The sequence below is a fragment of the Coccinella septempunctata genome, chromosome X, assembly GCF_907165205.1.
Source record: "Coccinella septempunctata chromosome X, icCocSept1.1, whole genome shotgun sequence".
Taxonomy (NCBI): Eukaryota; Metazoa; Arthropoda; class Insecta; order Coleoptera; family Coccinellidae; genus Coccinella; species Coccinella septempunctata.
In genome coordinates this window covers 1,488,635-1,516,621 of record NC_058198.1, presented here as the reverse complement: position 1 = coordinate 1,516,621, position 27,987 = coordinate 1,488,635, and the positions used below count along the sequence as shown (strand labels likewise).

At 36.0% G+C, this 27,987-nt stretch overlaps 6 protein-coding genes across 6 annotated transcripts; 3 read left to right on the top strand and 3 right to left on the bottom strand.

Moving 5' to 3' along the window:
* Positions 1-23: 23 nt before the first annotated feature.
* Positions 24-17,196, bottom strand: LOC123321406 (dynein beta chain, ciliary). Its single transcript, XM_044908974.1, has 46 exons — positions 16,959-17,196; positions 16,125-16,243; positions 15,737-16,073; positions 15,323-15,684; positions 14,749-15,264; positions 14,575-14,685; positions 14,368-14,522; positions 14,090-14,285; positions 13,783-14,038; positions 13,344-13,704; positions 12,075-13,284; positions 11,691-11,963; positions 11,457-11,486; positions 10,412-11,254; positions 9,804-10,352; positions 9,618-9,752; positions 9,302-9,564; positions 9,043-9,244; positions 8,764-8,988; positions 8,461-8,713; positions 8,172-8,406; positions 7,836-8,118; positions 7,610-7,783; positions 7,324-7,561; positions 6,790-7,271; positions 6,574-6,735; positions 6,312-6,511; positions 5,925-6,256; positions 5,609-5,862; positions 5,281-5,550; positions 4,875-5,228; positions 4,512-4,808; positions 4,285-4,454; positions 4,095-4,233; positions 3,880-4,044; positions 3,631-3,824; positions 3,356-3,560; positions 2,988-3,293; positions 2,764-2,934; positions 2,391-2,707; positions 1,919-2,333; positions 1,466-1,867; positions 1,148-1,390; positions 738-1,094; positions 532-680; positions 24-322 (listed from the first exon to the last, which is right to left on the bottom strand). The coding sequence occupies exons 1-46, from the start codon at positions 17,194-17,196 to the stop codon at positions 28-30; spliced, it is 13,443 nt and encodes a 4,480-aa protein (XP_044764909.1). The 3' UTR covers positions 24-27.
* Positions 17,197-18,296: 1,100 nt separating this feature from the next.
* Positions 18,297-19,326, bottom strand: LOC123321409. Its single transcript, XM_044908979.1, has 5 exons — positions 19,187-19,326; positions 18,961-19,132; positions 18,854-18,909; positions 18,656-18,801; positions 18,297-18,569 (listed from the first exon to the last, which is right to left on the bottom strand). The coding sequence occupies exons 2-5, from the start codon at positions 19,076-19,078 to the stop codon at positions 18,518-18,520; spliced, it is 372 nt and encodes a 123-aa protein (XP_044764914.1). The 5' UTR covers positions 19,079-19,132; positions 19,187-19,326; the 3' UTR covers positions 18,297-18,517.
* LOC123321407 (protein disulfide-isomerase A6 homolog) lies at positions 19,315-21,190 on the top strand. Its single transcript, XM_044908975.1, has 8 exons — positions 19,315-19,457; positions 19,517-19,710; positions 19,761-19,973; positions 20,027-20,177; positions 20,236-20,313; positions 20,379-20,679; positions 20,734-20,892; positions 20,958-21,190. The coding sequence occupies exons 1-8, from the start codon at positions 19,433-19,435 to the stop codon at positions 21,115-21,117; spliced, it is 1,281 nt and encodes a 426-aa protein (XP_044764910.1). The 5' UTR covers positions 19,315-19,432; the 3' UTR covers positions 21,118-21,190.
* Positions 21,191-22,599: 1,409 nt separating this feature from the next.
* Positions 22,600-23,856, top strand: LOC123321848 (EF-hand calcium-binding domain-containing protein 1). Its single transcript, XM_044909625.1, has 4 exons — positions 22,600-22,906; positions 22,962-23,091; positions 23,187-23,440; positions 23,600-23,856. The coding sequence occupies exons 1-4, from the start codon at positions 22,692-22,694 to the stop codon at positions 23,817-23,819; spliced, it is 819 nt and encodes a 272-aa protein (XP_044765560.1). The 5' UTR covers positions 22,600-22,691; the 3' UTR covers positions 23,820-23,856.
* Positions 23,857-24,303: 447 nt separating this feature from the next.
* Positions 24,304-25,488, top strand: LOC123321492 (NEDD8-conjugating enzyme UBE2F-like). The gene is made up of 3 exons (XM_044909130.1): positions 24,304-24,846; positions 24,911-25,072; positions 25,240-25,488. Exons 1-3 carry the CDS (start codon positions 24,589-24,591, stop codon positions 25,354-25,356), a joined length of 537 nt encoding a protein of 178 aa, XP_044765065.1. The 5' UTR covers positions 24,304-24,588; the 3' UTR covers positions 25,357-25,488.
* A 150-nt stretch (positions 25,489-25,638) lies between these two features.
* Positions 25,639-26,685, bottom strand: LOC123321490. Its single transcript, XM_044909129.1, has 5 exons — positions 26,515-26,685; positions 26,352-26,460; positions 26,117-26,298; positions 25,955-26,065; positions 25,639-25,900 (listed from the first exon to the last, which is right to left on the bottom strand). Exons 1-5 carry the CDS (start codon positions 26,517-26,519, stop codon positions 25,744-25,746), a joined length of 564 nt encoding a protein of 187 aa, XP_044765064.1. The 5' UTR covers positions 26,520-26,685; the 3' UTR covers positions 25,639-25,743.
* Between the last annotated feature and the right edge of the window lie 1,302 nt (positions 26,686-27,987).

The following is a 27,987-nucleotide window of genomic DNA, read 5'->3' as shown; positions in this document are numbered from 1 at the left end:
GAGAAAGATACATGAATTTTTCATAATTTATATTTGCAACAACAAAGCAACTCCAGCTAGAGTCCACTTAGCCGGTTTATCCTTCGTTTTCAAATTGAAAGTCCATATGTAGGTCGGTCCACGGGTTCTCGTCTTATAAACTGGACATTCGTACATGTTTCGCAAGTCTTGTTTGTCCTGCGTGATTGCCCTTACATTTATTACTGGCATTGGAGGGAACAATTCTTTAAGCCTCGAGTCCATTATAATACCTGCTTGTAGATCCCACCTTGCTCCCTCCATGAATAATCCGTGAATGTAAGCCCCATCTCTAGGCGCACAGCTAGAATATCAAGAGTTAAAGAAAAAACATTACCTCCATCAACTTTCTTACTCTCCTACTTACCTACTTCGAATACTAGTTTCAACTATACAGAATATTGCCAGTGATTTGAAATAATAAATTGTGAATGATCATAAAAAAAGAAGATGAGAATAAAAAAAAAACAGATTGAAGCTTACCACTCGAGAAGCAATGTGACCAATACTCACTTGAATTCCTCTTTTTGTTTTTTCGTGACATCACATTGAAGGCACATTTTGTCTAAGGGTAACTCATTTCTTCTCGCAGTACTCTGCATAATTGCCGTCAGAAGACTTTGAGGGTTGAAGAATCCACCCAGCCATACAGACGAAGGTAACTGATTGACAAAGTGACATCATATACACTATTCCTTTGCCGTTGAACTTATACTCACCACAAAATCAGTACACCAGGTTTCTAACTCTCTTATTCGAAGCAGGAGATCTGCGAACCAAGCTGTCAATCCTAGTAAAGAAGGGTAGGCCCTTTGAGCCCACATCGGCGATACCTGATCCAGAAAGAGCGAATTCTCAAGATCTTCCATATCGGAAGTAATAGTAAGTTCTCCTTTTAATCCTAGATCGAGTTCTTTGAGCGACCGTTTCACTTCTCCCGTTAAATAGTTCATACGTTCACACTCTTGGAAAGCAACGATTACGTATGGCGTCCTTTCTTCGACTTTTCCCATGATTTCCAGCATATTAAATTCTTCCGGGAGTTTCTCTACCATTTCGTCCACGATCTGCTTCACCTACAAAAAGTGTGCAAATGATGTCACTTATATTCGTCGTTGGGTTCTCTAACCTTATCTTCTCTGGTGATAGTGGCACCACCAGATGAACCTACATCCCTTGGCTGCATTTCGAATACTGTCCTGAATAAATTTTCCGCAGTTGTAGTTAGGAAACCTATTTCGGCGTTTGGATGTAAACCATACAAATATGGAGATTCTGGCGGCATGAAATCGTCAATATATTGATGATATCCAACATAATCTGTGTTGGGAGGTGCAGGGAAATTTGGTGCCAACATAAGTTCCCCATCAACCTGAAATTACATATTCAATTTAAGTGTATATCATCTATAACATCTAGAAATACTTCAATAATATACATGTCTCACCAGATCAGGCTGTAAAAGCTCCTCCAAATAAGTAATGCATAATTTTCTATCCCAATCATCTGTTATGTGCCCACCATACATAATTTCGCCGAATAAATATCTCAAATCTTCCCACGGTACTTTCGAATTCGCTTCCAAATAATTATATAGAACGAAGACGCTTATGTTCAAGTCGCCAACATTAAAAGGGTATACTTTGTTCCATCCTTGTGGACCAAATTTTCTTCTTTCCGCAACTACAGCATGGAAGTAGCACAAGGAAAAAAGAATCACTTTGAATTCTGCCTCCTTTCCGCATTGTTCCAACGTCTCTTGGTTGAAATTTGAGAGCGCCTTATGTAAGTTTGCTTGCATGCCGGTTGGCGGTTCATTCGTGATTTTTATTGACGATTCCAAAATACCCTGAAAATAGTTTGTTGTATAAAGCATTTTGAGATATTTCTAAGTGACAACCTGTGGCAAAATATGGGCTGATGCAGTAGCAGCAGGCTCAGCGCTCATGAATAGCCTATAATTAGGATGTGAACCTTCAGAATATTTCTCCAGTAACTTCTCCAGATTTGGTAACCATTTTTTCACCAAGTGAATATTCTGTAAAACGACCCAGTGGCCATTTTCAGAGGCAATTTTCATGGCTCTTTCAGCCACAACCTCTTGTCCTTGACCTAAAGAGACATTGTGAAAATTTTGACGGTCTGATGTGAAACCTAATCGTTCTCCAAGCTCTTCCACATCTCTTAAAGGATTCACGCCAGGCGATAAAATGAAAAAAATCGGTGTTGACGGACTAGTTTCTTCATATGATTTCTCGAATTCCATAGTTTTGTTATCGACATATTTTGGCCCTAGTTTCTCTTCGATGAAAGCCCTGAAATATAAAATTCACTGGTTAATTTTTCCATCAACAACACAAGACTGAACCCACATCACTGCATAAATCATTCTATCTGGTCTAAGGGCTCTCATCATACAGAGTCTTTGTAGAGCAGTTTTGTTTTTCCATTCCTGTGGAAATTTTTCTTTTTCCGGACATTCAGATTCAACCAGCTTTTTCCACCTTTTCGAAGAATTCTCGAGATCTCTATCTAGATTCCTGAATTCATCCTTTGTTGCTAAACTACAAATTCCACCCCAACTCGAATTTGAAAGGAAATCCACAGGACTGGTGACGTGAGGTTTTAGGGGAAATCGCAGAAGGAAATCGAGTTCAGTTGATGAAATTTCTTCATTCATGAGCAGAATCTACCGAAAAAGGTTAATGAATGTTGCGAATTTCATTTTTTGGCGATCCGTTTCACCTGGAATGTCATTTGCGAAGAGAAAATCAACTTATCACACTCGAAAAGGCCTCTTGTCGTGTATTGAAATACTGAAAACGATATGCAATCTATCAAATTATCAACTCGTTGAGCAACCAATTCAGCCGGATTGGCCTTAGCAATAGCCTTCTGGAAAACAACGCTGAACGCCTTGAAACGATAATTATTGTAAAATAAAATTAACAGTTTCCATTCTCAAGTACCTTCAGAGAAAATTGATAAATCGGATTGATAGTATTCAAGTCATTCAGTATGAAATACAATAAGCTGGCTCTAGCAGCTGCTGGTCTATAATGTTCCCGAGCCTGATCTATTTTCACCGATGTAATTTTGGCTTCGGAGACCTTTTCCTCTATTTCAGCGGCAGTTTTTTTCGTTGTCTCTAAGTTTTCCACCAATGTTGTATCTCCCAAAAGGTTTCCTCCAGCGGATGATAACCGCGAAAGAAGATCGTCTTCGAGAGATTTCAACATTATTTTAAAGTCGTTCTGTTGCTTCGTCAACTCCGCCTGAAAATAATTAACAACATAATTTGAAAGGATTCTCATTGAATTATTTTTTTCATAATCACTTTCAGTTCCTCCAAGTCTGGCCGTTCAGCTTTGACTACTTCTGCTAGTAGTTGGTCCTCAAGTCCGTCTCTTGTTACTGTGAAATTGATCAAAGTCGTTTGGGCCTGCATTTCAGGTTTATAATGTGGATTCGCGAGCTTCGTGTGTAATATCAGGCGAAAATTCGAGTTGTATTCTACTTCTTTATCGCCTAGCATTATAGCCCTGAAAATATTTCAGATTAAACATTTTCTTTATTGACTAGTGCATAGCAGAAACTTCTGAAAAAACTAACTTTCCCTTTTTGATGAGATTTCTACCAAGCAAACTATCCAAAACGGGATCCAAACTCTCCTCAATATTTTCTACGAGTACTGTTGCTCCAATTGTGATGGATTTTTCAATTGTGTCCAAATATCCTTTTTGCCCTAGTCGTATTATCTTCAATTCATCCCCGTACTTTTGCTTGATCCATTTGATTCCTTGTAACTGAAAAATATTGAAGTGAAAAGTATGAAAAAGGAGTTAAAAGTGAGATAGTAACCTGTGGATCTATCATCAAGGGCCACCGATCAGAATTGGAAAGAATTGTTGCATTTTCAGTGGACATTCTGTCACTTGGTAAACCTTCGTTGTTCCATTTAGCTATTTGAGTGTCATCAGTGAGGAGGGTCAAAGGATCCAGATCTTCAGTAATTGGAATGGTTGGCTGGAAACATAATATTTTATACTGAATATTGAATCTTTTTTTTATTATACTTCTAAAGTTTTCATGAACGGGAGCCACATTTTATGTAGAAGATCCTGCCTGTATTGTTTAGTGAAGCAACCGACGTAAGAAATGAATGCTGTAACCAAGAGAACATCCCCTGGCAGCATTTGGCCTTGTCTCATAAAACTGAAAAAATATATCGTAAAAATGACGAGTGCATTAAAATTATTTCCCTACTTGCTAACTGCTTCTGCCCATCGAACATTTTCACTAGCTAAACCACCAACTAAACGATTTGCTAACTGGATGGTGGCATTAGTAGCATCGGCTTCTTGCTGACACAATAGCTTTTCTGTGGTTGCCTTTTCAAAATCAGCAGTCAGCTTGGCTAGTTGTTCCTCGAGAGACTGTAATGTTACAAATCAGAAATTTTTTCTGAAAATTACTCCCTATTCATTTCTTACAGCCACTTTCCTCTTTATACCACTCAATTTTTCTTGGGCCGCTGCTAGTTCTGCATTAGCAGCCGCCAACGCTTTTCTTTTCGGTTCGACATCGCAGTAAACTTCGAAAAATCTTATTATGTTGATCACCCATGCACATAATCCAGCTGCAGCAGCTGATTTAGATCGGACAAACTCCGGTTCGAATTCAGAATCCTTCAAGTAAGGCTCTATAGCTTTTATCACTTCGGGATGGATGTTCTCTTTGTCGTAGTTGATCAAGGCATCCAAGAAAGCATCAACTTTGGCCATCATTATCTTGAATTGATAGAAAATGGAAACAATGATTTCAGGAAATCCACAAAATTAGAATGTTATAATCACCTTAGCAGCCTTCCAACTTCTATCTTTCGGGACTTTTCCTGCTGGAGATAGAAGGACCATGACAGCTGCTGTGACGTTAGTAACGGCTCCAGGTGGAGAGCCGAATGATTTCAATTCAGTTAAATTAGCTTTATTGAGAGTGTTCAAAGCTTCTTGGGCAGCTAGGAGTGCAGGCTCTGCCTTGAGTAAATCCTCCTCACAATCTTTCTGCTTTTTTGTCACTTCTTCTGCTATAATAGCAACCTTTTCTTCCTCTTCATCGGCTAAATTTTTCTCAATCGATACCTTCTCAGTTTCAATACCAACTATTTCTATCAAAGAATCAGCTGCTTCATTTTTCTCCTTAAGCTCAACCTATCATTCGTAACATTAGAAAGTGTAGTGTGATTGAAAAATACAATGTTACCTCTTGAATGGCAAGTTTTTTTTTAAGGTCATCTACTTGGGAAGCGGTACTTCTCAATTTATCCAAACCATTTTCCAAACGCGCGATCTTGCTCTGTAATTCTTTCGATTTTTGATGCAAGAGTTTCGAATATAGATTTATTTGTTCTAAATATGATTTTGGTGTTGTGTAATTGTATCTTCTCTCATTTTGAAGATAAAGTTTCGAAGTCGTATTCACTGAGGTATGGGCAAAAGCCATGAACCTCCCAACAGAATCGCGCAAAGAGTCCTGAAAATAAAAATTTGATCCATTTTGCCTCGAGGTACGGAATCGAGTTTCAACTCACAGGTAACACAGGAAGTTTTTCGAGAAATCTCAGCGAGACTGATACTAAAGCTTCTTGTGGCCATTCATGGAACCAGTTAATTTGTGTGCAATTAATAATCGCTGGAAATTTTCTCGACCTTACTCTTAATGTAGATCCTACTGGAGAAAAGCACAGAACTACTTTCAGTTGCCTCCTCACTCTATCGATGAAGAATTTCCAGCTGTTCTCACGAGTATCCAACATTCCTGCACCTTTCACCTCATTTCTTACTCCTGATGAGATACAGAGAAGTAGCGAAATATAATCATTTTGAGATATTTACGATTCTACTGACCTGCGATTATGTTTTCTATCTCATCATCAGGAAACATATCAGGTACTTCACCAGAAGCTAACATATCATTTATCAAAACCAGAAATTGTTCGTTCGGCACTTGAGCATCTGTCATCAGAAACATGATTCCTACGTTTTTCAACCCCGTTTTCATATAGAGAGAAGACAGTTCTTTTCGAAGATCAAGAACCCCATATCCTTTCTTCAATTGAAGTTGAAACACTTCCAAAGAAGAAATAAAAGCCGCTAATCTTGAAAGGGACTGCTTACCACTACCTCCAACGCCAACCAGAAGAGCACTTCCTCGAGGTGACTCGAGTATTCTGTTGATACTGAAAGCAAAACAGGATGAACTCAAAAAGGAATGAAGTTTCTTTCTTTTCTCACCGGCATACATGCATCATCGCATCCTCGAATAACACTAAATTCATTGCAGCTACAAGATCATTATAACTGGACATTGCTTCTGTTAGTAAGCTGTTCAACTTTGACCAGTTGATTATTGGCATATATTTGGGTTCTCCTATTCCTCCCGCAAAATGACAATAAATGTTAGGTTTCTCGAAAACTACCGATTCGTCCATCTCCTGGAAAAAACATCTCGATTATAGAATCCTATGATGATTAGGTAATGAATAAAAGAGAGAACCTCGAAGTTTTTCTTCAAAACATCCAGTTGAAATTTCGTGAAAGCATCTAAATCCTTCTCTTCAATCAGTTTATCACCATAAACCCTTTGCGCTTCGTGTAGCCAGAGTCTGATCAGATCCATTGGTTGATTTAAACAATCGTTCGTCGAGAAGAGTAATCCCTGCAAAAAATTGATGATAACAAGATTTATTCATCCTCAAACTAAATTTTATACCTGAAAAACATTCGAGATATCCCGTAAGTTGAATATATAATGAAATTTAATCGCAGTGGGAAGAAAAATCTGCGAAACTTTATGATGTAGAGCGATGGACGCTGCCACGATACTTTCTGACAATTTCCCGACAATTGATGGGAATTTATGCTCAGGATTAGTCAGATGCTGGCTCAAAACTGCATTGTAGATGGTAATCAATGATTCCGTACTGGGGAAACTTATAGCGAAGACGTAAAAATGCCTCTGTAATCTTGGATTGATAGTGAAGCTTCCGGCAGTGGGGTTCATACAAGAGACGTACTGGCAATTTCTTATTTCTTTCAAAGTCAATTTATTCCTATCATACCAGTGGTGATAATCTAAATGCTGACGGATCAAAGTGTGCGGTTGCACAGTACCATATTGATCCACCTCTGGCATGTTGATATCATCGATGAAGTAAATGAGAGTTTTATTTCCAGGAGGGCCATAATTTTTTCCTGAAAATTATTCGTTTTCTGACATGACTTTTCGAGTTTTTTGAAATTTTACCAGCTTTTTTCTCCAGAGGCTTCTCCAATATTTTCTGTAGCATTTCTGAGCTGGTGTAGAAGTTAAACGGTACATTCGTTATCATATAATTATCAGAGAGCGAACCCAATTTTTCCGAAACGAGTACAGTTTTTCCACATCCAGCGTTTCCAATCAACATTACGGGGTGTTTCTTATCCATCAATAAGTTCAAGAAATAACGTATTCTGATGGACTCGGCGGTATGGACCAGAACAGCCTGGAAAGAAATGTTCAGAAAACCGTAACAAAAACAAAATATTTTCACCTGTAGTGGTATATCAGGGTCTAATTCGAACCTCCCCAAACTTTCAGACCAAGGAACGAATTGCTTTGTTTCAGAATCAATGTAGTAGTCGAAAACTGTTCCGCCTGCAGGAAATTTAACGCTTTTGAATTCGTTTATCCACCATTTCGTGAATTCTACACGGAAATCTGTGGCCTGAGAAAACCATGTAAATTTCATTTTTCTAATACTTGATTGGCTACATTACCTGCTCTTGATACATCGCGGAGCCAAATGCCCACACACAACAGAAGACAAAATAAATTTCATACCATTCTTTAGGGCAGTCAGGAGGTGTATTTGGTAGAACAAGTAAACATTCAAGCAAGTGGCATAGCATTTCAATATGTGCAGTCTCAACAATTGGAATAATTTTTTTAAACCTAGTTCGCACATTCTCTAGGCAAACTGGAATGTATTTATCGAAAAGCATGATTAAATTGGCCTTTTCCGAAGGAATTGTCCGCGTTTCCATCCAACTGGTTACAAATCTAACAACAAAAGATCAGCAGTTTGAAAAATTCTATATCGTGTACACACTTACGGATTCCAACCAAGATCTTGGGGATTAATATACAATATTCCAGCTCTAGAAACAGTGGCTGGAGTTGCGGTCCGCAAGTTCGATATTTCAAATAATAATCTCATAGCTGAAGTTAAAGCGATACGCTCATTACTGGCTAAAGTGAGAACTTTGTTATCATCCATGACAGTATTAAGAGATTCTATCCACATTGGATCTATATCTCCATCCAGTACAATCCATTTTGGATTCTCCCCTGAAAAGAAGAGCTATAAATCTCAGAAAACATATAAATAACTCACTTACTTACCCGTAAGATTAGCTTGATCTCTCATCAAAACCGATAGAAGTCCATCTTTCCATTCTCTAGTTGCGGGGTTAATAATTCCAAAGAGTTCGTCATTAGTCACTGCTTTCGGATTTAAATCATTGTAAACTGGTTTTCTCTTGATATTACTATAAGTTTTGAACAAGGTTTTCCAGACTTGAGTCTTGCCTGTGCCCGCGTTTCCAACTATAAAAACTGAATGCCTAACTTCCAGGAGCTCTTCGAGTTGAACAACCTTGAACAAAGACTAAGTCACCAAAATTAGCCATTTTTTAATGATCTCACCTTCAATATGAAATTATCTTCAGGTTGGAGTTGGAGGTCTATTGCCGCTTGCTTAACTGTTCTCTCGAACTCAGCATCTCTTTTCCTAGGTACTTCTAAGGCTGGAAAAAGATCACCAATAAGACCCATGAATACAGGAGTATCATCTGTTACTATTTTCGGAATATTGAAATCACGGAGAGCTCGCATGAGAACCTCTTCTTCCGGTCTTCCGGGATCTCCTCTCTATAATGATACATACAGCTTGAAGTATCGAAGTAACAAATGAAAAAAACTTACTTTCAGAGATCCTGCAACAACCAAAACTGACTTGATAGCCCTCAATCCCCAATCGTAATGATCCTGCTTCGAAAGGAGCTCTTTGCAGAGGGTGTAAAGCGTAATGAATTTCCTAGCTAGAATTTTAGCTTCTTGGAAGCCTTCTGCAACCAGCATTATCTCACATATAAGCTCAAAATCAGGCACCACCATCGCACAAGGCCTTGAAAATAAACAGATCAGATACAAAGAGGCGATCCATGACGTTTGACGAATCTACCTGAATAGTGCTTTCAAATTTTCAGGCAATTCAGTCCTACCAGCATATCCAGGATTCATCGTAATAAAAATGCCTACTGTCGGTATCAGCGATATTGGTTCACCCATGAAGTCGAACGTTACTTTTTTATTTTTTATGGCGTCCAGTACCGATTTCACTTGTACAGCAACAACTGAGAGTACTTCCACTGATATTCTGTTGAATTCATCGAAGCAACCCCAAGCGCCTGTTTGTGCTAGACCTTTATAGATGTTACCGCAAGACTGGAAGAATAAAGTTGAAATATTACGGAAAGCATAGTCAAACAGTTCGTCACCTTATAATCCATCTGTTCAGAGCAATTGAATACATAAACCATAATGCCTAGAGCCCTTCCTAAATCCTTCGTTGTCTCAGTTTTTCCTGTGCCGGCAGGGCCTGCTGGACCTCCACCCATTACCAGATGTAAAGACTACAAACAATAGATTACTCATACAGTTTTCAATTATTATAAACAGGTAACCTGTGTAAGAGTTATGTAGCATCTATCTGTCAATGGAGTTATTACAAGACGAGGAGTGTTACCCAGGTATTCGTAGCTGTATGTGAATTGGGCATCGCAGATATTGGCGAAACAATCGGCTTCAGCTTCACCCCATCGATGCCTCAACTGAGAAACCCACTGAAAAGCTGATGAACTTTCTACTTTCATCTGAATGAGCTTACTGACAACATCTCTTGAATGGACGTCAATCGTGCATATAGTCATTATTTTTTGTCGACTTTGTTTCGTCAAATCTCCAAGAAGATGCGAAATCAATATGCTCAATTGAGATACTTGTTTTTTGTAATAGTCTCTGAGAGCATTGTCGTATCCTTCTTCAAGACGAGCAAATGCTATGTTGACCTCTGACGTCCACCATATTTGAGTACCGCATAATGACACCTGAGCTGGAAAATCGAATATCCACGAATCCCTAGCCTTTTCCTCGTAAGTCGTCACACCTTCACCAATTGAAATACGAATTGTAGATCTCATGGAATCCTGAATTTTATTCAGCCAAACCTCCACCTACATATAAAAGAAAGGTTTATCTACGACAGAAACTAGCCGTTTGTTTCTCCTCTTACCGGGCCATTACAATCGGTTTCCTTATCGAATTTCACATATTCGCCATCTTTGGCATGCATACCGAGAATAACTTTCGTAAGTGATTCATCTTCATTACGCTCGAAGTTCAACTTAGCTATAGAGTCAAATAGTTTCGTCAGATGCTTGGCGACTAATTCAGGTTGATTTCCGTTCGATAAAACATCCAAAAGATCAGCAGAGGAGACGAAGTAAAATCTTGGAAACGCTAAACGTTTAGTTTCGAGATACACAGCTAAGGCCTTCTCACAAAGTATTAACATTTGTTGTATTTTCTCTAAACTATCATATAAACCAGGAGTATTCGTTGCTTCTATAACATTCAACGTTTTCTCCATTTTCAACATCAACTCCTTGAAATCCTTATCGATTTCATCGAATCTGGCTGAATCTTCTGGGAGTTGCTTCCTTATGTCTTCAGAACTCATAAAAATAGACTCCAAATGAATCCAGGTTCTTTGTACCTCAAACCAAATAGTTATTACCTGGTCTGCCAAACTCAATTTGTTTTGCCACGCAGAGACTTCTTCTAGGAAATACGCGATAAATTTCGAAGTTATAAGATTCTGCAGTTGCACTTGATTGTCTTCCAGAGTTTCTATCAGTTCTTCACTTGCTTTGAGTAATTTACTTCCAGTTCTTACGTGTGTTTCATTTTCAAACTTCATAGATGACCATGTGGCATCTAGCTCTCGTAAAGTTTTCTCCATGGACATTTCCTTCACTGCTTTATCTACGATATTTTTCACTTCTTCCTCACATTCGTGCAGATTCAATTCAAGCAAATCGGCTAATGTCGTATTGTGGTCCATGACAATCTTCGTCTAGAATTTAATTGATGGGAATTTAATTCGATTGGCATTTTGAAAAATTACTTCAGATTGCTGAGGTGAATTATTTCATTATGGCAAATTTCTACACAAAAATGCGTACATCTAAATCACCAAACATGCATCTATATATACTACAGTTAATGATCCGAAGATTCTCAAATTAAAATAGAGAAAGAATCAATCGTATACTTACTGTGAATTCTGGAGGCAGAGCTGCTAAAGTCTGTAACAGATTTCGTGAAATAAAGTGTCTCAAATAATACTGTGTATATACACAGGTGTTCTTCGAATTTCTTCAGGAAACGGAAGTTATGATTTGTGTATTTACAAACATTTAAAAGCTATATACAATGATAGAGTTATCCAAGAATTTCAACGTGTTCAGGTACTATTTACAAAGAATAAGTAGTACAAAAATTATACATACCTTCGTTGATTTCATCAACTGGTTCCAGTGTCTCTGTCTTATTGCTGGATTCTGTAATTCACCAACTGCTTTCAAAGATGTCAGTGTGTTTTTGACTGTAGCTTCAAGACCGGTGAATGTGTCCCACGATCTCATTTCTTTATCAAGCATTCTTATCTCTTTTGCAAATTTTTTACATTCAATATCCATGTTTTCCACATCGATTTTTCGCCAAGGCGTCGTTTTCCAATCATCCACACATGTTTGAACAATATAGATGTAATCCCATAAATGCTAAAAAAAATATATTTAGAACCAGTAATGTAGTGCTTATGAAACTAGTCCAGATAGAACAGCAGCCTCAGGCTGAAAATTGTCCTCCAAATTCTCAATTTTTAGGCTTACCTTGAGCATTTTCATATCTTTCCGGCATTGTTTCAATATCTTGAAATCAGGAACGGAAACTTCGAATAGGGAACCAGATTCCTGAATACGTTTCATCTGGAATTCGAATTTCTCCAGATCCTGATTGACGCGATCGATCAATTCATATGGCTCTTTGCAGGAATAGTAGAAGAATTGGTATTTTTTGAAAACTTCCCTATAATGAAGAATTCTCGCGTCAAAATCTAAAATTCTCCTTCTTATGAAAATAACTTCAGCTGCCTGAAGGGGAGCCACTTGTTGCTTTATGGTCACTGCGATCTTCTTGGTGTTGGCCCATTGTTCTGGGAGCTCCTGAAGATAAACATGAACTTCCTCTGGTATATCTTGATCGTAAAACTGGAGTAGTTCAATTGTGTCTCTCAAAGGTCCAAACATGTCATCTGTTATGGCTTGACGTTCTTTCACATTGAGAAGGAAACCCATTACATTCACCAGAGCTTGATAGTCACCTTCTTGCACTGTTTGTTGGAGACCTTCATCTGCCGATCTTATAAACTTTCCCAAATCTGTCAGGCTATTAGTGACGTTGTCTACCAGATGTTCCTTGAACTTGTTGCCCCATTTTCTGATGATATTGAGAAGCGCCTGTTTGAAAGGTTTGATATCAACCTTAAACCAAGCATTGAACACCTCTTCCGTTTTCATGTGTTCAACCTCATTAAATAAATTCTCAAAATGATCGATCTGTTCTCTGAATTGTTCCATCTTGGGAGGTCGAAGCTTGGGTGCCATCGAGTCCTTCATCATGACCAACTCATTTTCTTCATTACTGAGTTGTCTGCCATATGACAGGAACTGCTCCAAATAATGATCCCTATTGTCCAACCAGAGGTATGCGTATGTTTCGAAAGTGTCGCAAAATTCATACACGTTTTCGATAACCTGATCGACGTTCAGCAGTATATCCGTCTTCATATCGACAATATCTGGATTTGTACCTATTTCCTCCAAATAACTGACATCTTTTGTCTTGGAGAATCTCTCCACTACAGCTGCGATATTCATAATATCCGATATCAAGCCTTCAATGAAAGCCTTGAGACAGTCACGGTCTTGAGGATTTAAAGAAGGAATAAAAATAATATCTGGTTCTCTCAATACTAATTGAGCTTCAAATAAGGGTGGAAGTTCATTTGTAGGGTCCATATGTTCGTTTATATAACCCAAACTGAAAATCAGAAAAAAATTCAAAGAGTTGAAAATATCGATAGTCTAAAATCCACTTACCTACACCCAACACTTTGATATAAATAACTAAGTATGATATTATCGACATAATCAAGGTATCTTTTCCATTTGGGATTGTCTCTATCATTCTCCATTTTAAATATGTGCAAATTTTCATCGAGCAATAGAGAAATTTTGAGCACTTCTTTTTTTATTTCGCCATATTTTCTGGAAATTATCTCCTCCCTGCCTTCAACATTCAGGCAGGCATCTTTCCTTCCGTCTTTTCTTTCGAAAAGTGGTTGTCTCGCAAAGGGAATTAGTCCATTTCTGATAGCGAGTAAGTTATTCTTACTCTTTTTAAGGTTTTCCTGTAAGTGTTCCACCAATCCGTGAAGAGTAGTCATATATTCTTTTATATCTGAAACAGGGTAATACAAGACGAGTATGTAAATATATACACATAAGTAGTTATTATTCGTATTCAATGATGTCCCACCTTCAGAATTCCATGTTAGTTCGTTTCGTCCTTTGTCAATAAGTGAATCAATGTGCATAATTTCTGATCCTATCAAATCGAATTCAACAGCCTGTGTAGTTTTCCTAATCTGATTGTACCATCTCAGAGTCAGGTCCAATTTTTCGGTGATTCTTCTGATGGATTCACTGTTTGTCTCGAAATCCAAAGCCTCTTCTGGGATTCCTTCCATATCCATCAGTTTTAAATAATGAACCTCTCTCAATATAGCGGATAACTAGAAAAGACGATATTTAAGTGTTATGGTATATTCATACTTCAAATTTACCTCCAGACTGAAATTAAGTCTGATTTCTTTGGTTTTCGGGTCCCTATCGAACATCTTTTTTTTCATGTTTTTCTCAATTTGCTCCGGTATAACGCGAGCCCATTCATTGAACAGTTTTAGCCTATATGAGAAGATTTTATCTTGAAACAATTCGTTTTTTCGAAGTATATCTTCTGCTTCTTCTGATTTCGTTATGCTGAAATGAAATCTTTTATCAGATGAAGAGCTTGCATATTAAAATAAATAAAGATAGAACTGGTTAATTATTCGATACTTACGGGTGTTGTAAGGCTTTGAAACATTCAATTTGTCTGTTTAATCTAGTACAGAGACTTTGCATCCATCTCAATGTACCTGCCAGTGGAGGCATGTAACGATCGAGTGAAAAGTTTCCAAATTTCTCTTTATGAGCTAATTGCTCTTCGAAATAATGCTTCAAAAATATCCGTATTAGAAACAACCCTTTCGTGTTCATTCGTTCTCACCTGTGTTGAGTATAATTCGTCATACAACATTTCTATAATTTTTGTATATCTTTTCGTGAACTCTGTCTTTATCAATGGTCTCTCCAAAATTGTACCGCAAATGTTTATCAACTGAAAAAAATTATTTTCAATAGATATTAGTTAGGTAACGAAAACCACCAATTCTTCAAACACCTTGAAAACAGCATCTAGATTGTTGCAGTCCTCTAATGCTTGGCATAAAATTGCCGATAATTTCATGTCCATTTCGAAGATGTTCTGCTTGAAAGTCAGAAAATCATGCGTGAAAGCCGGATCATCTGGATCCAGTACATCGTACGATTTACCGGAAAAGATGGAAAAACTCTGCTGAAATTCCACATAAACTTCTGTTAGCCTACTGCTCAATGCTCTGCCTTTCACGCCACCAATCTCGATTTTTTCGAGCTTATTGAATTCGAGAACGGTGTTGAAAAACCACTGTATCGTATTTAGTCTTTCTAAGAACGAATTGCAACGTCCGAACACCATGTCAGGCTGGAAGCTCCAAAGTTGTACTTCTTTTTCTTTGAAAAACTGTGATAAATTCCTCTTGCATTTGAAGAAAGACTTCGAAAACTGCTTCAATGTCCGTACACATAGTTCAACTCGTTGCATTGCTTCATCTATATCGCTGTGAAAAAGAGTGGTGGGATCGAGAAACTTCTTCCCCTGAAAATTTTTCAATTATAGGCCAAAAAACTGATATTAGGGCTGATTTCGGTCTCACCTCTAAAATTAAGAGATTACAAATCTGTTTCAAAAGTATTATTATTCGAACTTGATCGCAGTATTTACAGTTTGCCCAAATCAGACATAAAACTACCATAATTGGCTCCAACAAAGGTAGACATTCACTAAAGTCGGTCTCCTCGAATGTTGTAAGGTGTTTTTTCAATGGTTGATAATATAAGTTGATCTCCTTAGCTTCTGCGAGGGCCATAACGACGTTCTTGAATAAAGATTTGAAACAGTTGAAATAAGCACTGTTTGTTATTTCCAATATAGAAGCCATGCTCCGGACTTTGGCTTCCTTGAGCTGCTCATAAATGTACCAAAGGTTCTTGAGTCTTGAACTCCAGAATTCCAGTTCTAGAATTATTTTCAATCGATTTTTGTTTTGTACAGAAAGAAAAAGAAATACCATAAGAAGGGGTTGGATTGGCAACATTCCCAGTTTTCTCTGCAGAATCATTCACTAAGACGTCATTTATCAATGCTGCCCATTTTATAACAACACCTTCTATAGCGCTTTTCAAGTAAAGATCACACTCTTCGCCATTTGTTTCTTGCAATATTTTCTCGGCCTCGTGAACTTTCTCAACTCCAACCGGCATTGGTAAAACGGTTTGTCCGTTTACCTGACCTTTTACCTGGTAAACGGTACTCTTAAGGCTATGGACATGCTTTTGTATATCTTTAGCAATAACAGTGGGCCACATGTCGTGGTTCGATGTATTCGAAAGAACTGGTACTAAAATCTGTGAAAACTCATTAGCGTTTCAAGAAGATCACTTGAAAACTCTCAATACCTCGTCTACCAAAGAAGCTAGTTGGTCTATTACTTTACATGAGAGGTCTCCTGCAACAATTGATTCACCAGGTACAGACTTCGACACCGCAACTAGAGACTTTTTCACGAAAAATACTCCTGAAATGATTTGGAAACTCGTGAAGCACACAAATTTCCGTTGTATAAGACATGCATTTCATTAGAAATGGGATTTGCTGTGAGTTTCACACATTTCCTATCGATATCATACTTAAATTTGTATAGATGTGGCCCGTACTCATACAAAATCGGTGATATCTGATTTAACTAATGAGTGTATTTCATAACAATATCAACTATTTTCTGCTCTTCTATTCTGTTATTAGGTATATGGTTCGTACACACGCTATAGTTTGGAAACCACAGTAGGGGATGAAAACTCGGGAAATATTTCAGATATTTTCATCATGAATATGTTGAAAATATACATATCTTCATGAGTTAGCTCGATTTGTGTATGTCGAACTGAAAAAAGCATGATTCTGAGAGATCGTAAAGACTTCTCCGGCCTTCCTTGACAAAATGTTGCTTTTCGAACATTTTCACGCTTGTTACCATAAACGAATTAAAAAAACTTAACTTGAATTTGAATTGATAACAAAATTTTTGCTGTGAAAGCCAATATCTTATTCCATTGAACACAAAAGTATATGAGTATGGTTCGTTAGAATAATAAATAACCATGGGATATATCGAATTAACTCTAATCATTATTATACCATGTTATCGGAACTTAGTCATTTATGTGATTGAAGTTTTCAATTTTTCAATGTCTGAATTTCTATATTGGATTTTAATTGAAATCCCGACTCACCTTTATTTTTCAGCTGAGGTAGAGGAAATGAATTTAATGCTACCAACTGAGCAGCTGGAGTTAATACAATAATGAGAGTTATTGGAAAAGGCCTTTCTAAAAATTTCATTACTACCGCCTTGTGTTCTTCTATCGAGATCATTCTGGTCCATTTCTCCGGTTTCAACTTGAGGCTTTTCTGAACAAAACTTCCCAAAAAGTTCATACGATTGTCAACTTGCGCTGGAGGTTGTTCCATTGTATTTAAGGAAACATTCGGTGAACTCAATGATTTGGAAAGATTTTTTCCTGTTGGAAAAAAAGTTTTCTGCGAAAGGTGAATCGATTTTCGGGATAGTTTTTACCGTCAGCTAACTATCGTGATCGAATTGAGACTGAAAAAGGTCAGCATTCGTAACAACAAGTTTGTAGATGGGGGGATGAACAAGAACAGTTCAAAAGTTAGCACTGACATATATCATGGCACAATCACGTTATTATAAATTTGCGTGGTGGCATTCGGATCGTCTCAAACCCCGTACCAAGACACGGTCTTCCTTTAGCTGACAAACCGAATAAAAACGGGAATGAAACCACCATCGATTTTGTCCCTTTTTTGTCTTTTTGTTTCGTTTCCTATCATCTGATAAATACTCTGATAAATTTTTAATAAATACAGGCTTTCCCGGAATGAATGGAAAATGAATGGATGATATTCCTGAAACACCTCATGGAAGACATATTCATCACTCTGAAAATTACAAAAAAAATATATCTCCCTAAGGAAATGTATTTTTTTTTTTCAAAACTGCGTTTCTTCCAGGAAAATCATCGTAGATCCAAATGTGATACATATTCAGAAAGAGCAACTCTTCTAGTAAAAAATATGAAAATTTCATTCATCTCGGCACAACCGTTCGGTCTTGAGAAAGTTTTAACTGACCCCATCTTTTTGGGAACTAATATGACTGTATGTAGTCAGGGGCATTTGGCTACCTTGTCATAGTTAGATTTTGTAACAATGTTCTGAGTATTATATCTTTATAATTGTAATTTATGCTATATGTTTGAAATAAAAGTACTTTGAAACTAGTTCATATTTGAAGAGGAAATTTCATTTCCCTCTTCTCGTTTTCTTATTTTTCGATATTCGAAAAAATATATCTCTCAAAGAGACAATTCCAGAAAATAAGAAAGTTGATTGTTAATATTATTGATAAACTTCTGTGACAATCACTAACTGAAAGTAATTTAAAAAAATTTCAACGTTTTTTGGAAAATTTTATCAATGGATCAATTCTAGGGAAGAAAGTGTTGATTATTGTTCAATAATTTCATTCCACTAAATAAAACAGTGCATATTATGTAAAATATAATGAAATTTTCTCTGAGAGTATCTCTATAATAAATTAGTAATCATTCACATGGAAGAAAAACAAAATTCAATTTTAACAGTAAAACATTGAAATTCATTAGATAATACATATTAAAAACAAAAACATATCACAATAAAGAAACGACCAGAAATGAGATTCAAACATTTATTGATCAGAGGAATCATAAATTGTGTCCTTCAGATTTTATCTACTATTCAAACAAGAATAGCATATGCAGTCGTACTGATCATCATACCTGGAAAAAATAAATAGTTCCCATCATAAAAAATAGAAGGCATAAGGACCGTATAAATTATTCAGTTTGAATCCAATTTTTCTTACATCAAAAAGGAACAACTCTCGCAGAATATGTCTCCACAAATGTCACATGGTCTCAAACAATTAGAACAAATCATCTTATCGCAGAAGTAACATTGGCTTAAACCTTGATTTGTATTCGAGCATGGACATCGAAGAGGCAAGGGTACCTGGAAAAAATACCTTCAGCCTCAATTTAAAAAAAAACTATTTTGGTTTCACCTCACTATTAGATGATTTTTTAGAGGCTGCTTTGAATAAGATATTCATTGTTTTTTCTGCAATAAAACCAGATGAGTTAAGCATATAGAACTGTTCCTTCCACTTACCTGAGGAGAGAGATTTTATTTCACGTATTTTTATTTCGTGATTTTTGGACGATATTTGTTTTTTCAAAGCCTGCTCAAAGACTTCCTCATCATCAGACTGACGAGCCCTTTTGGACATTTTCACCTATCCTTAACCACCCTCTACCCTCATAGGTCTCTTTTGGTACATAACCTCAATAAATGTCAAAAATAAAAATAACCCCCACATACACATATATATAATTACCGTGACACCGTAAAATTTTCTGATTGGTCCGTAGGCGTCTTTTGAAGCGACGTTGACCAATGAAAAAGCAAAACGTTTTGATATTTGAACTATGTTAGGGAATTTGCGGCATCGCCGGCATCAAATGCTTGTTTCCTCTATGCACTGAGCCGTTCTGTGACTTTAGATAACTTGTGTAGGTAGGACTTGTCCCAGCTGAAGTGTTTACGTGTTAAATATAAAAAATTGTTTCACGTACTCCTTTAGATGATGGCTCTCAAATTACTATTAGGTAAGGAAAAACTGGAACTGATGAATTTTATGGTCTAGGTTCTATATTTTGTATTATAGGTGTAATATTACTATCGGTGAATTGTTCAGCATTATATGGCTCTAGCTCAGACGTTATTGAATTAACTGAATCAAATTTTGATAAACTGGTAACTAAAGGAGATGAAATTTGGATTGTTGAGTTTTTTGCACCTTGGTGTGGCCACTGTCAATCATTCGCCCCAGAATATAAAAAAGCTGCTAGTCGGTTGAAGGTATTCCTTATAAATAATAGGTGGAGGTATACTAAATGTAAAGTTTACAGGGTATAGTAAAAGTAGGTGCCGTGAACGCTGATGAGCACAACAGCCTAGCAGGTAGATTTAGCGTACAGGGATTTCCAACAGTAAAAATATTCAGCTCTAATAAGTATAGTCCAGAGGACTATAATGGCCAACGAACTGCTCAAGGATTAATTGATGCTGCATTAGCTGCTATCAAAGCTAAAGTGAAGGGTGGATCTTCTGGTACGAATAAGGTAAAAATCTAAATTGCTTGAAAGAGACAGCTATATACTCATATATTTCTTAGGAATCAAAGTCAGATGATGTGGTGGAACTTACAGACAGCAACTTCGATAAGTTGGTACTTCAGTCTGATGATATGTGGCTTGTTGAATTCTTTGCCCCATGGTGTGGTCATTGTAAAAATTTGGCACCTCATTGGGCTAAGGCAGCTACAGGTAAATCCTCTATTTTTGTTGAAGATTAATTCATTTTTTATATATACTTCTCTCCTAGAATTGAAAGGTAAGGTTAAGTTGGGAGCCCTTGATGCCACAGTCCACCAAGCTAAAGCTGCTCAGTATGGAATAAAAGGTAAGAAAAAGGTGAAGATACAAGGTGAAATAACCATCAAATTAATATTGAAATTCTTACCGAAGGATATCCTACCATCAAGTTCTTCAATTCTGGAAAGAAATCTGCTAGTTCAGTGGAAGAATACGATGGAGGTAGAACATCTAGTGATATCATCGCTTGGGCTATAGATAAACTAGCTCAAAATGTTCCTCCACCAGAAGTCGTACAAATTGTGGATGAGAAAACCTTCAAAGAAAACTGTGATAAACCTCTTTGTATTATTTCTGTCCTTCCACACATCTTAGATTGCCAGTCTGAATGCAGAAACCAATATCTTCAAACATTGACCAAAATTGGAGAGAAGTTCAAACAGAAGATGTGGGGGTAAGTGTAGATAGCAACCATTTTTTTCAAAGTTTCAGAACTTTTTTCTATCAGATGGTTGTGGACTGAAGCAGGTTCTCAGACAGAACTTGAAAGTGCTCTAGATATTGGCGGATTTGGATATCCAGCTATGGCAGTCATGAACTCTAAAAAGTTGATATATTCCATCTTGAGGGGATCTTTCTCAGAAACTGGAATCAATGAGTTCCTTAGGTAACATCAATCAGTCATTTCGAAATTATTGATAAGTTAAAAGAAATATTTTCATATTGATGCAGGGATCTCTCCTACGGAAGAGGAAATACAGCTTCAATTAGGGGTGGAAAATTGCCCAAAATATTGAATACAACTCCTTGGGACGGTAAAGATGGTGAATTGCCCCCTGAAGAGGATATTGATCTCTCTGATGTTGATCTCAATGATAAGGAAGAATTGTAAGACTTGAAATTTCCCAGTACATGTATTTTTACTTTCTGTTGCTCCTTAAAAACGTTTCTATTTAATGTAAGTTTTGTACAAAATGTAAAATGAATGAAAATCTTCATAATAAAATGTAATGAAAAAAAAATTGTTTCATTTGCAATGTGTTGTGGCAATTATTCTGTGGCTTATTGTGGAAACCTCTGAATTTAGGCACTTTTGAGTATTGATAATAAGCCTAGCTTAGCATTTATGTAAAGAGAGTTGCCTGTACCTTATTGAGTGTATTTTAAAATAAGGATAAATGTTGATTTTTTTTTACAATAAGGGTTTCAAAAAAAATTCAAGTACTTGAAGGTTTTGGCTCCTCCTAATCAATATCTGATTAATTTTGAGCACGACAGGTGTAGGAATATACGATGAAAAAAATTTCTATATCATACAAGGGCTCATATTTCACGTTCAAGTATGTTTTCCGTAAATATAGAAAGAGAACTTTCATATATTGAATAAACTCGTGAACGTTACCAAGCAACAGAACTGACTTGTAAAATTTCTCGATAACGAAAAAATACTATGGTGGTTCGATCAGGTATGTGTTGATTTCGTTCGATATATCATTCTACCTAGTTACCTACCATATGTAAAGCTTGCGTGTAAGTCTATAGCGTGACAGCTTCGCTAAAAAAAGTCAAGTTCATTCGTATCACTGAGAATTAAACCCCGCAGCCGACCTTTCATATGCTTGTAATAAAAAATAGCCTTTCGAAATCAGTTCTTTATCCCTAATTTTTGCATGTTCACCCGAAAATCTAGAATATGGAGTCTACATTTACATACAAATATACTGTTTCCATAAAAGATAATGCTATGCGGTAATCTGGAAAATTAATTATGTGAAATATACAATAATCGGTGTTTTGATCGAACGAAACACTAAATTTTCAGGTATAAGGTGGTATCAGGTGTAACTCAATTAATTTAGTGGTCTTAACAAAGCTCTATATAGTCTAACAGAATCACGGTTGTTTAATCAATCAACAAAATGAAAAATCTACCAAGCTCTATCGACGCAAATATATAGGGTAGCCGATTTTACTCTAATCCTACTTTCGAATCAAGATTACCAAGGCAAAGAAATAAAAGGAATTTTTCAAACGCAAATCGTTTCAAAATATACTTAGTCTTCTTTTAAGTTATCATAATTGACGAAATATTACGAATCACATGAATGGGGCGTTTTTCAACATAAGATAAGATACAGAGAGATACTGTAATTGAGCTTTTGTCGAACTTGACTTTGAGTGCTGTGCATTATTTTTCGCTTCATTATTTGAACATGTTTCAGGAAATTCCTAACTTAAGTATCATATTGCTGTGATATATTCTTAATTTAGCATGGATCAGATAGCATGAATATCCCTCGATTTCAACTAACTGTTTGATGCCTGACCTGCCTTCTAAGCTCATAATGAGTCTGATGTTTCTTACAGGATTGATATTGATTTTGCCTAGCTTAATATAGCCATCAATAGAACGTCCTTCAGAACATAAAAGAGGACATCAAACATCAAAACAGGACTATAATTCTCATGTCTGAGGAAAATCCACCGGAAATATTAAGCATGCGCGGCGGAATTCTCGTCATGAAAGGAGTCTCACGTTTTCTTAGCGCCACCAGAAGCAGAAGCTTCATTGAAACTCCACCAAAACCAAAAGTGAAAAAAAAAATGCCGGAAAAAGAAAATACCTTCAAATGTTCACTAAAAACGATAGAAATAATGAAAAAAGAAACATCCTTTTCGAGGTAACGAATTACTCTGCTTCCCCAGAGAAATCCTAGATAAATATTCTACTTTCAGATCTGAAATAGAAACATTATACAAGATTTTCAAGAAACTTGTTGTGCTCAATAGAAGAAAATCACAGCAGGGTAAAATGAATTCTACTCAAACTGCAGCGGTTATTGGAAAACCTAATGCTGTTCAAGAGGTATTACCTATTCTAAGTCTAAAATTTGAATACCTAATGTATCTAAGTTAGAGGCAGTTTCACAATTGCATTTGTTCATTCTCATGTTTTTCAAGGGTATAGACCGCACTATCTTCAGGGAAATACTACACAATACCTTCGACATTGTTACTGAAAATATGCTAATGGACAGAATTTTTTGCGTATGGGATAAATGCAATAATAATCTTATAAGTTTGGAATCATGGTTTAAAGGTCTAGATCTTTTTCTGAGAGGATCATTAGATGCACAGATAGAATTTTGCTTTGCAGTTTACGATATAAATGCTGACGGTTTTATAACAAAGGAGGAAATGTTTCAGTTATTGAAGTAAGTTCCCACTATCAACAAACAAGCTCCTTCTGATATTATCATTTATTAAATAAAATGATCTGAATTTATCCAGAAAAGAGCAATTTCAAAAAATTTACGCTGATTTTCAATGAACAATATTTTTCAAAAATGAATAAAGGAATTAATATTTTTCAGGAATAGTCTAATAAAACATCCACAAGAGGAGGACCCAGAGGAAAGCGTGAAAGATCTGGTGGATATAGTAATGAAAAAATTAGATGCAGATAAGGACGGCAAAGTTTCTTTAGAAGATTTTAAATCAACTATCGCTGAAGAACCACTTTTGCTTCAAGCTTTTGGTACATGTTTGCCATCCGATAGAGCAAAAGAGACATTTTTATCTACCATGAAATGAATTGTGAATAATTTTTATTATAATGGAATTAAACGATGTACCTATTTATTTTTAACACCCCATTTATGGAAGTATAGAGTATACTGGAAGGAAATTCCATACATTTTTTTTGTTACTGTGGCAATAACAAGGAGACTAGAAGAGATGTTTGAATATCATATGTTGTTTTCAAAAGCTATTTAGAAAATCATGAAAATTCCCTTGTGAAACTGCCCAGGAGGTGAATTATTTATCATTTTGGTTTTGGTATCATATATATAAGAAGGAAGGTTAGAAAAAAGTGGGATTCGTTGATAGTATTATCATTTTGCTGGTATAAGAACATGTGCTTATATAAGCATAATCCTCATTTATTTTTTATTTTTATTGGAAGTACAATTTTCAGTTAGTGAGAAAAAACCCAACCAAACTTTTGATTTATGTTGGCACCATTGATCATAACATCAACAATGTCATCGTTTCTGAGTTATATATATATATATATATATAAATATATGTTTTGAATCAACGTATATAATTTATTGAAAAATTAAGATATTATGTTATCAGTTATTTCAATAAGAAACTGATGTTTATAATTCCAAGATTATGCACTGGAGAAATATATAGTTTGTTATTTACAGAGATTCATAAGAACTCTTCTAGAATAGATATATTTCTAATATGAGACCTTGCTTTTATAGTTGATAATGAACTAGTTGATACGTTAAGATGTAATTATGTATAAAAGGAAATACTTCATGAGTAGCTGATAATAAATTAGTGCAAAATGATAACCTTAGCACAACGTCTCAAAAAACAACAAGTTGAAAGCACCAAAACTCATAGCCGAATTTCAGTGAGAGACAAACTATTGGTCAAAGAATCACAAGAATTAGCTCAGTTACTTCCACCAAATTGTTCGGTAGAATATGAAAACGAGAATGATTTGAGTGAATTCACATTAATATTAAAACCTACAGAGGGATATTGGGAGAATGGAATATTTAGATTCAATATATACATAACAGAGGAGTATAATATGGTTGTATGTATACAATCCAATATCATGACCAAATGTATTATTAGTAATTAACTCGATGGAATTTCAGCCCCCAAAAGTTAGATGTTTAACGAAATTATGGCATCCTAACATATCTGAAAATGGTGAAATTTGTTTATCTCTTTTACGACAACACAGTGTGGATGGACTTGGATGGTCACCAACTAGAAGGTTGAAAGATGTGGTTTGGGGTTTATATGCCTTATTCACAGTGAGTATATATTTAATGTATATTAAGTAGACATTGGACAGTTCAAATAGAAGTATCCATAACATTTATACAAATTATAAGATATCATTCAACAAGAAATGGCAGGAATCTCTTCAGCATATTTGTTGAAGACTAGGATCGAGTGTTTTAATTTACTTTTTTTTCAGGATCTCCTCAATTTCGAAGATCCCCTTAATATTGAAGCCGCCGACATGTATAAACATTCAAAATTGGATTTTCAAAGTAAAGTTGAACAATATGTGAAGTTGTATGCCAAAAATTAATTATATTGATTTTTACTCACTAAGTAATACCTATACATATTTGATATTTTCACTTATAGATGAATTACATTATATGAAGCTATTTCCAAGTGAATGTATAAAACACTTAATTAAATAAGAAAGATTTAGTCACCTGCTATTTTGAATTCCAATTCAACATGTTTGTGTCCGTAATTCTAATAAAAATTCATTTTATTTTCCGTCCATTCTAATAATAAACATTCTTTTCATCGAATTTCATCTTTCCTGGTTGAGTATCATTTGCTTGAATTCCGGATTCCTCTGTTTTTATATCATATTGTGTTCTAAAATAATAAACGTCTTTTTGAAGCAATCTTTGATTATTTCATATAGAATTAGAAAAAAAGTAGAACAATCATTGAAATTTCATGAAATATCTTTCGTGTCTGAAACTGTTGTGAAGAGACTGAGAAGGCTTTCTGAACAATTCTTATAATATATAGAGCAGTTTCCTGACTCAATGCCTTGTCTCTCGGCTTCTAGATATTCCTCAAGGAAATCTTCGTCTGCTGAAGTTGATGGCCTGAAAAACATTGCATTAGTCTGTATTACAAATACATCAATTAATTGGATTTACGTGAACAAAATATGGATCAGGTCGCCTAGAACTCCATTTGAAATGTGTACTGGATGTACTGCTATATCGCAGATCAGTCTTAATAGGCATTCATAGCCTGGGTAACCAAACCTATAACCATTTTATTAAGTACATTAAATTTTTTTAGTATTCAGCATTCACCTGGATAATTTTCTGGAAAGTAACTGATAAACTGAACTCCTCATAACTCTACCCTCTCCAAGTATAGGTGGGTATGCAAGGAACGTCTGGTTTTCTGGCAGTACATAATTTGCCTCCATATTATATCCAAGAAAAATGTCTTCATTCTTTAATCCTAAGGGTATACTTAATGTGACGAAAAGCTGAAAATTTTCATTAATGAAGAATGAACAAAAAATTGGTGTGAAATACGCACCCCCATGAAAGGACCACCAAAAGGAAAGTTGAATGTATTAATTATAACGTCATCCTGCATTTCAATATTGAAAATAAGTGTCGATAAAATGAAACATAACGCAAGTATCCTAAAACAGATTAGAATTAACGAGGGAAGTTTCTAATCTTTTTAAAATACGAACCGCATATTATCTACACAAGATTCATCAATAACTTACTCTTGTAAACTCAAGACTTCTTGTTCAATGGGGGATTCTAATTGCATTGTAAATATTTCAACTGTTCCTTTAATTAACGGTACGACCATTATTTATTCAACAAAACAACGGAAAGTTCGTGTAAAATATTTTGAAATATTTGAAGTTCCCATAATATCTTGTGGAAAATGGAATCTGGAAAAGAATACATTCCCAAAATTAATTGCTACAATTTTCACCAGATGGTGCTACTGTCTAGATTTTAAAGGGGGTTGCGTTGCACTGCGCTTACTACGTTGTTTACTGCTCACCTTTCAGTTTTAGAGTTCTAATACTTCTAACTTCTAATAATCTCCAGTATCTGGGGTGGCTTCAAGCCTTGCAGGTCAAGGGGGTTACCTCCTAGCTCCTACACGTTTCTTGTCTGAAGCATTTTCTGCCTTGGCTTGCAATGACGAGGAATTCTGTCACCAGGTCGTCAGTTTCTGCTACACCCATTCTCCTTAGGTGCTTCCTGATGCCCTGTAAGGAATAATAAAGGGGTGTGCTTGTGGCATATTTTTGCTAAGATCCAGATACCTTCTTCTCGCAGGGTTAAGGAAGTTCCCAAGGAATTTGGAGAGTTGCAGTCTCGGAAGATTCATCCAGAGGAATTCTCTTTCGTTTTTTTCCTTTTCCAGAAACTCGTTTGTTTTCGAATTTTCTTATACCACAGCAATGTTCAGGGCCAATGAAAGGAGTATGTATGTGCTCCTCTCCTGCTAGTTGTATTGGCCTCTTCGTTTTGGTGCTATACTGTCTCGAACAAGTAAGAATGAATAAAAACAATCATTTGTTAGGAAACATACCACAAAACATCAAATATAACTTACCTCCTATAAGGATACACACTTATGCTCTTGCTATATGCAGTAAGAATATCAATAAGCAACATTTCATTAAGCATTATCAAAGTTTTTCAGAGAATGCGCTTTTTTTCGAAGTAAGTTCCACTTCATTGTAGTTTAATTCCAATACGACAGGATAATTGCATTTGCGGAGAGTGAATTTGTGTACATAATATAATTTCTGTGCAATATCAGACCCAGACGTCTAAAGTTGGATGACCTCAAGGTGAAAGTTACACTGCAGTGTCTTTTCCAGCTTTTTAGGTCTGATTTATTAGATGAAGTACTCCTTTTATGTAGAAATATTTCCAATCTATGACGATAACTTCATTATCTAAAAACGCTTCAGTGAAATAGGGCGATGCTTTTGATTCCGAAAGTGTGACTCCTATCTGAAGCGGCGCTACGGCATTTTCGTTTACTTTCATGGAACCCACTCTTTAGCGCCTATATTGAAGCGCTCTCTCTAATTTCGATCCAATTAGTTTATCATAAAAGCTTTTAAAACTTAATAACAAGGTTCACACTATGGGGCAATTTTCGCTCAAGCTCATTTTTTCTCCAATTCCAA